Below are 9,086 nucleotides of genomic sequence, written 5' to 3' on the forward strand. Positions count from 1 at the left end.
CTCGGGGACCACCTCCAGATGTAGAGATGCTGCCTTGCTCCAGGGCAGAGAAAGGAGCAGACTCTAAATAAGCACATTTTTGATTGTGGGAGGAAACCCACACAGACACGGGGAGAACATGCAAACTCCACAAAGACAGGGAATCGATCCCACAGCCTTCTTGCTGTGAGGCACCAGTGCTAACCACTGTGCCACTCCAGTTGCAAATTGAGTTTTTGAGTTTTAGCTAAAACTCAAAACTCAAAAACTCAATTTGCAACCGTAATCCAGCTGTCTGCAAATCATCAGACACAGCAGGGTTATTCTCATTCTAATCCAATTCCATCGTTTGCACAGTTTAGTTTTTTGTAAGTAATTCGGTTGGCGAATTGTTGTGAAAGGGTGTGGTTGACTCATCAAAGCTTACCATCGCAACAGCGTCTTCATGCCAAACTGGAAATTCTGTGCGCAGACCCACAGATTTCTCCACCTCATCAGTTGCATTGAGTTAAATCCACAGTAAATCCATCAATCAATCAAGTTAAATCCATTAAATCCACGCGTTTTGGCATCTTTGTCGCTGCACTAGTTTCTGTTGATCTCAGCTGAGAGCACCATTAGTGAGACCTGCGTAGCAAAGCAGTCAGGGGGCGAAGTAACACATCAAATGTGAAACGGTTTTAGTATTTTGCCACCGTCCACGTGATATTTTATGGTCTGAAATCTCACACGTTTAACCAATCAGATTCACAGAAGAAAACTGTAATTGGATTAGAATGTGGGTTCTGCCATAATTTCATAAGTAGAAGAAACTTTTATCAATGGAGGCCAGTGACAAAACAGCAATTACTTTTTTTTTTGAACATGGAGACTTTAAACACACACGTGCATGCACACACACACACACACACACACACACACACACACACACACACACACACACACACACACACACACACACACACACACACACACACACTTATGAACTTAAATATTGATTTTATTAATTTACATCAAGACTTTATTCACAACTGTAAGTTGCACTTGTCAGGAGAAATTGTGTTCTTCCAACAAACTATCATCATATCTGAAAACTCTAAAAACCTCTTTTTACACATTAATACTGGGAGCTCAGAGCGCTGCTTGACAAAAATAAATAAATAAATAAATTTTAAAAATGCCTTTTTATACTGAATTTTGGGTTTCACATGTAGGAAATGAACCAGCAGCCCTGAAACGCTCACATCACCCACTAGATGGAGACAAAAGCTGTTTAAATATGCAGCAAGATCTCAACTGTTTATTCGTTTGAGAAGTTCACTTTTGGCAAAAATTAGATTAAAAAAAAAAATCAACGTACAGTCATTTCCCTGCCCTTGTGGTCAACTTACTTAAATATTTGGCATGATAAATAAAGTTGTACTGAATCCAATAAAATAGTGATTGCAAACTGACAGAATCAACACGATTTCATCAATTACAATTTCAACAGTCTGAATTGTTGTGACATTTTTTCAAACGGAGTTCTTCCGATTTAAGTGATTTTCAGTCTTCTACACCCTCACATTAGATCAGCACCGCTGTCCGTGGTCCTTTTTTGGACAGTCTAGCTCCTACTGAGACATTCAGGAAAACAGACCGGAAATGGACAGAAATGGCCCCACCTACTGTCCAGTCTAGTTCAGCACTGATCTTCCCCAAAGGATCCTGGAATGTCCCTCAGGTCCAGATTGTTGGCAGCAGCAGGAGTTCTCCTGCTGCTCATCAGGCTCTGGCTCGAATAAACCTCCACAGATTTAGACACAGAGTGCACAGAATGTTCCCGGAAGAACCCAAAAGCCTCACGTGGGTCCTTCTCCTGGATGCTCTGCTGGAAGGTTTTGCGTTTGTTCTTGAACTCAATGACGGTCTTTGTGTAGGAGTTGAGGGTGGTGACTGACGCCCCCATGCAGCAGGTGAAGGAGGCCCAGGCCAGGCTGCAGAACAAAGGGGGACAAAAACAGAAGACATGAAGCCGATCCGCTGTAAAAGGAAAAACACATTCTGGATTTCAGGCTCAGTATTTTGACAGTGTGTTTGCTGAGATTAGTGTCCATCACGTTACGTCCTTCTGCTGCCGTCAGCTTCACTCTGTAGAACGCTCACAAAAGGTCAAACTTTGTTGAGTGTCTAACCTGAGTTTTAGTTTTAGCAGACTGTCTCTACTGTAAAAGGGTGAATTATAATCCCGTTATATAATTCCAATCAAGGCCGGATGGCGGCTTTAGACACCAAAGTCTAATCCACCACAACACGAGGTTTTCATTAGACAAGGTGAGTACAAAATCAATCTGCTCTCCAAAGATTTTTAAAATAAAACCGTGTATATATTTGCAAACAGCTGATCTGAAGATTATTTAATCTCCAAACGTTGAATTGTGCAACCGTACCAGAAGGACCAGCCGTAATCCCAGTTATATGGCCTCCAGTCAGGCGGACCCAGGCTGACAGTGACCTGGAAGACCTGCGTGTACATCACGTGGGCCACCATGCCGAGAAGACCTGAAAGACAGCGTGCAGTCAAAAAGACGTGCCATAAATGAAAGGAAAAGCCACGTTAAAAAAAGTCTCTTTCAGTGTTGGGTCACCAACGTGCATCGATTCCAGAAGTGTCCAGAATTCTACTGCAGGGATGGAATGCTTTTCTTCCTAAACACATTATTTCATGTGGGGTTTTGATGATGTGGTGGAGATCTGGTGATTATGATGTGATTCACCAAGCCATCAGTGACCCCCTGTGACCTTTGGACAGGGTCATTCATGTCTTTTACACTCATTTGTTAAAGTTTTTCCTTTAATTTGCATGACCTGTCTACACACATTTTCAGGTCAATACATATTAAAGTGAATGATATCAATAATAACAAAAGGCTGTAATTATTATTAATAATAATAATAATAATAACTAATAATAATAAAATAGAAACAAATCATTTCAGTTTTCAAGCAAGAATAGATTTAACACATTTTTTACATTATAGCTCAATATTTTATTTACACGGTGGGCCAATAAAATGTCACCACTTTTTGATTGTACACAAGTTTTTGAAATGAGAACTTTCATTTTCAGGAATTGATATTCCTGAAAATGAAAAAGAAATCTTTGTTATTTTGGAAATTGTATGAATTTAGAAAGTGGTAAAATTTTATTGGCCCATCCTGTATATTCAATTTTATTTCAATTTTTATTGTGATTTAATTTTAATCAGATTCTCTTTGACCAGCCTGAATACTGCTGTATATCAAGTTCAAGATTTAAATCTGTCTTTAAAGCCACAGTTGATTTATTGTGATCCTTTTAACACTTTTTCCACACAAATGCTCATGTTTCTGCTCTCTCCAAATAATTCATACCGATGTATTCTGAAAATGGCCTTATTTTGGACAGGATTTGCAAACCACCTTACTTCATAACCCGTCATTGTAAACCCTCTTAAACTAGTGGCCCGAGGGCCGGTCAAAGACACTTCATTGTAAAATGTCTCAAACTAGTGGCCCGGGGTCCAGTCAAAGGCCTGTCATTGTAGATAATTTCAAACTAGCGGCCCGGGGGCCGGTCAAAGATTAGTGGTCATCTGTTTATGACCCATGATTAAACCTTAATAGATGACAACTTTCTTCAGCATGTTGAAATTAGAATGGCTTCATATATAAACTTATTCACAAACATTATATGAAAACTTTTTATTTTCATGTAATCATCTAATTATGAGTGAGTACTTTTTTACCTGCTGTAATAAAAATAAATATTTGACTCTAGTGTATTAAAGGCTATTAAGAACAAACTGAAAGCATGTGTACTGGTCACCTGACATCACAGTGAAGATAGCAGCGAAGGCGTTGAGTTTGAGTCCGTCGATAACGCTGCTGGAGTGGACGAGCTCCAAACACAAGAGGCTGAAGCCGACCACCATCAGACAAATGTACAAGAGCTCGGAGACTAGCGACAGCCACAGCATACCTGCACAACATCACATCCCGATACAACCGGTTACCATGGTGACCAGTTTTACTATGGTGACTGTGTGAAGTTTTTGAATTCATTTTAAATGCTCAAATCCAACGTGGGGAATTCCAGGATGGAAACACAAACACAAATTTAACATCTGTCATTCAAAAGTGTACAATAAGGTCTCCAGTAACACCTAGGGGGCAATATACACAATGTAAACCTAACAGTATCAAGAACATTGCTGGATTATTGTGCAGATATGGATGTTGTTCATGTCCTCCTGTGTAAGTTTCACAAATTTATTGTTGTATTTAATGTGCAACAAGTCCTGTGGTTATTGTTGGTGATTAGTAAGTTTAGTTACATAATTAATGAGTATAGAACTCATAGCAGCAGCCAATCAGGCTGCAGTGGATGAAACCTAAAAGAAACCATCCTGTGGTGATGATTTAGACATAATCTACGCTGGTGCTGGTGTTAAGTAACTGTCAACATTGGTTAGTTACAATTTTTCTAAACATTTATCATCTTAAAACAATTTAAATAAAAGTCAGCAGAGGGCTGATGCTGTGCTCGCTGCACACCACAATATAAATGTACAAGTAAATATACATCTGTCTGTAATCGTCACATGACTTCTGTGTGACTTCATCATGAGACCATTCACACCAATCACAAATATTTTTCTGATCAATATATGCTTTAGATCCTCCATCGAGGCTTCTTAATTGTTGAGATATACAAAAAGGAGTTTTCCAACTGTTTTCCTTGACCTTTGTTCAAATGGCTTCAAAATCTGCACACCTCCAGATATCCACCCAAATAATATCTCCACTGCATTTGAAGGAAATCCATCCAACAGTTTTTAAGTTACCTTATCTACAGACAGATATCATTGAAAACAAAACCCTGCCATCACTGCTTCATCAGTGTGCCCTGTAATAAAAATATATGATTGTTTGATATTGAATGTCAAATTCATCTGAACCTCTAACTGTGTCAATTCAATGCTGTCACTGACCATCATTAGATATTATTAGATATTGCCTGTTTGGTGTACCTCAACCAACCAACACCCCCCCCCCCCCCCCCCCCCCCCCCCCCCCCCCCCCCCAGCAACACCAGCCAAAAAAAAAAAGAAAAAAAAAAAAAAACCTTTATAACATATGTACACTTAAAAAAGAACATCAAAACTTTTTACATTACAGAATTAATTTGCAAAGGCTGTAATCTGTTCAGTTAAAAGCATAAGATAACATAAATAGATAATGAAACACACGCGTGCACACACACACATATATATATAATTTAACAAATAAAAGTCTTCATTATTTAGAACATCAAAACATTTTACATTCCACAATTGAGATCTAGAGGCTTTGATCTAACAATATAATCAATATAACAAAGCATAATATAATAAAGTACAATAATGTAATATAGCATAATAAATAGATTAAAAAAAATTAATGTTTTCATTTTTTTAGAAAGACTGTTGAGAGTATTTTGGTGTCCATAGTGAGATGACTTTAATCTGAAATATTCATATTGACTGGGTATGTTCTCAGCTACTCCAAAGAATCTGTTTTTTTTTTTTTTTTTTATCTATGAGACAATCATGTAATCTGGACATCTGGACAATCTCAGCTGTTCCTGAAGTGACAAACAGGACCTGATGACCTGACGTCACTCTCATCTAAATCTTGTTCAGCTTTCAAATGAATCCTGCCAAATGTAATCTGACTTCAGTAAAAGATCAGATGTTGTATCTTCTCCAGTCTCCCCCTCACATGGTTTTAGGTTCTAATCATTACACACAATGGTTGGATGAGAGCGAGCGTCAGTCTGTCCAAACACGATAAAACACAACGTCAAACAATGAGGACAGCCTCGCCCTGGTTACAGCAGAAATCCATCCAATTCTATTTGCACATTCAGAATTGGCTGGAAACTTATTAAAGCAAAGCAGAATAATAAAAACAAAGTGATATTGGATTGACGTAGTGTGTGTGAGACTGTGTTCAAAAATGTACACACAGTAACTTTAATCGGAGCCCCGGAGAGCCGATCGGAGGCTTTAACACCGTGAGACAGAGTGTAAATGTAAACTAACACACTGTAACTTTAACCCGAGCCCCGGAGAGCCGATCGGAGGCTTTAACACCGTAAGACAGTGTGTAAATGTAAACTAACACACTGTAACTTTAACCAGAGCCCCGGAGAGCCGATCGGAGGCTTTAACACCGTGAGACAGAGTGTAAATGTAAACTAACACACTGTAACTTTAACCCGAGCCCCGGAGAGCCGATCGGAGGCTTTAACACCGTAAGACAGTGTGTAAATGTAAACTAACACTGTAACTTTAACCCGAGCCCCGGAGAGCCGATCGGAGGCTTTAACACCGTGAGACAGAGTGTAAATGTAAACTAACACACTGTAACTTTAACCCGAGCCCCGGAGAGCCGATCGGAGGCTTTAACACCGTGAGACAGTGTGTAAATGTAAACTAACACACGGTAACTTTAACCCGAGCCCCGGAGAGCCGATCGGAGGCTTTAACACCGTGAGACAGTGTAAATGTGCAGCGAGGTCTCAACACTTAATTCATTTGAGAAGTTAACTTCTGGGGAAAATAAGACGGACTAACAGCCAAAAATGATCTTACAGTCGTTTATTTTGCTCTTATGGGCAACTTACTTGTTTGAGTTCTGTGCATCATTTCCCTCGAAAATAACAAAAAAAATCCACTTTTACAAAATTGACAAAGTAAAATATGGATTTGCTCCTGATTCCAAATCTTCAGAAAAAAATGTCATGATTTTGCACAAACACTATTTATTACAGTGGAGGGTTTAAACTTCAAACATCTTTTTTCTGTTCACTTTCAGGCCACATTAAAAACAACTGCAACATGTAGAGACTGAAATGAAAGAGCTACTACAGGAGGAAGGACAGTTTGACTTTCACTCACCTTTCTCTGATGCAGGAGCCAAATCGATGAAGCTTCGGCATCTCTCACCTCATGCACAACACAACACACACACACACAAACGCCGTCACAGACCAGCACATATTTTAGCAAACAAGACTCAAAGAAAGTTGAAGATTTCAGCATCACAAAGTAAACCCTCCTGCATCCTGCACTTAATTCTATTGTAACTCTAAATAGATCGCAGTGTTTCTAGAATTAACCAGAGTTCCACCTTTTGTGTCTCTGGATGTAGAAAAGATCCTGCCATACAAGAAAAATCAGGTCTGAAACATGGATTGTAGTGATCTGGAATCATTCTTTTAGAACGCATCACCGCAGAGTCTATAAAGACATTTTGACTACAAAGTTTAATAACAGTTACACCTGCTGACATGGAGTAAAATTTGGAGAATTTGTATAAATATGAGCCCTTTAATTTAATCCTAGTTAATATAATGTGGGTTATATGACACTGGACAGTAACTGTGTGACTCTAATGGAGGCGACCATCTGGTCCTCCTGCAGTTTAAGAAAATTAAGAGCTGCACCACAATCAGTTAAATTCAAAGTGACTGAAGCATCTCAGAAGAAACCAGCTGTTCTCCATCACCCTCAGTGTTAAACAAACAAACAAACAAACAAATAAAGACCTCTGAAACACTGCTACAGATGTGATGTTTCCTTTGGTCGTCTGTTAAATGAAGCCGTGAACAAAACAAAGAGGACACATCCAGACTGATCTCACCTTTGACCTCAACCTTTCATTACCATGGTTACTCACACGCAAATCTGGTCCACCAATGGGATTGGTAGACCGTGCAGAGTCACGTGATCTCTAAATACTCACCTGCACTCTGAACATTTAAGTAGGTCAGAAAGTTTGTGTGCGGTTTGCTGACAGGAGCTTCAGCACCATGGACAGCGCTAGACAGAAAACAGCAGCTGTTTCTGTTTATCTAGACAACCCTTTATGACGTTATTGGTGACGCGATCCTACTGCTCCCATCACAGGTTCTAATGTTATTACAGTGTAATAAAGTATCAGAAACATAACCCCATAAATTGAGAAAAGAGTTTAAAAACACCTCAATCTAGATTAAACTGACTTATTTTTTTTTTTAATTCTAATGAAAAACTGGACATTTTTTTAACGTAAACCAGTTCGTGTTGAGCTCCAGAACATCTCCCTAAGGCGCAGTACCTCTCCGAACCATCAGCAGACCCTCTTACTTTCATCGTGGATGTTCTCCTCGCATGAAATCCAGATCCCGGTGTGGAACTGGCGGAACAGGAACCTGTCGTCCCCGGTCTCCCAGCTGTAGACCACCTTGTTGGGGTCGGTCTCGTTCACGCCGTAGTCTATGCACTGGTGCGTGCGCAGCTTGCTGCACTTGGGTTTGGGGACCCTCTGGGTGCCCACGCACCAGTACGTGGTGATGAACGCCGTGACGGAGAAAAACAGGGCCAAGAAATTCAGACCGAGAGACAGCAGGGTCCGACACCGACGAGTCGACCCCATCGTCCGCGAGCAGGGTGCCATGGGAGCGCGCACGCGCCCGAAAAGTTCATGTGGGGAAAGTGAAAAAGTGCGCGCGGGACGGAAATCCTTCAGCTTCCAAAAAACATTCAAATCCTCCCGAGAGGAGCAACCCACGAACTGCGTCACCGCACGAGGGTCCCGCCCACGCCGTGACGTCAGTGTCAAAGGATTTCACGTTCTTTCTACAATCAAACCTCCAACATCAACAATAAAGAGATTTTTCTGTGTCATAATAATAATGATAATACACATTATTCACAAATTAACCGAATTATGACATAATTCTAATTAAAAGTTCATTTAACCTCCTAAGACCCGGAGGTTCTCATGAAACAAAACTTAGTTTATGGATTAGACAACCAAAAATGTCATGTCCACATATGTGGATGCCAGGCCCTAGGAGGTTAAAGAGAAACGAATTGTTGTTCTCTGATGTCAGTTTTTTCCCCCCTCATATAATTTTAGGTTAAAGTGGAGTCCAACTAGTGAGTTTGGTGGACACAAAAAATTTGACAGTGACCCTTTCAGGTTACTGTCACATTCATCACTTACTGAAATGATGTGAAACTCCAGCAAGAAGACAGTCGTTATTGATCAACTAACAT

The 9,086-nt window shown here is 40.0% G+C and overlaps 1 protein-coding gene across 1 annotated transcript; it reads right to left on the reverse strand.

Moving 5' to 3' along the window:
• Positions 1-1,465: 1,465 nt before the first annotated feature.
• Positions 1,466-8,460, reverse strand: LOC117526212 (germ cell-specific gene 1-like protein). The gene is made up of 5 exons (XM_034188259.1): positions 8,172-8,460; positions 6,942-6,989; positions 3,827-3,979; positions 2,409-2,520; positions 1,466-1,955 (listed from the first exon to the last, which is right to left on the reverse strand). Exons 1-5 carry the CDS (start codon positions 8,458-8,460, stop codon positions 1,661-1,663), a joined length of 897 nt encoding a protein of 298 aa, XP_034044150.1. The 3' UTR covers positions 1,466-1,660.
• Between the last annotated feature and the right edge of the window lie 626 nt (positions 8,461-9,086).

The sequence above is a fragment of the Thalassophryne amazonica genome, chromosome 15 (genome assembly GCF_902500255.1).
Source record: "Thalassophryne amazonica chromosome 15, fThaAma1.1, whole genome shotgun sequence".
Classification (NCBI taxonomy): Eukaryota; Metazoa; Chordata; class Actinopteri; order Batrachoidiformes; family Batrachoididae; genus Thalassophryne; species Thalassophryne amazonica.

Bases quoted from the DNA above. Each gene is read 5' to 3' on its own strand.
- LOC117526212 (XM_034188259.1), bottom strand. From the start codon at position 8,460: ATGGGGTCGACTCGTCGGTGTCGGACCCTGCTGTCTCTCGGTCTGAAT. The intron at 3,980-6,941 runs GTGAGTGAAAGT...GATGTTGTGCAG, and splicing joins GGCTCCTGCATCAGAGAAAG to GTATGCTGTGGCTGTCGCTA. The intron at 2,521-3,826 runs GTGACCAGTACA...GCTGTCTTTCAG, and splicing joins TATCTTCACTGTGATGTCAG to GTCTTCTCGGCATGGTGGCC.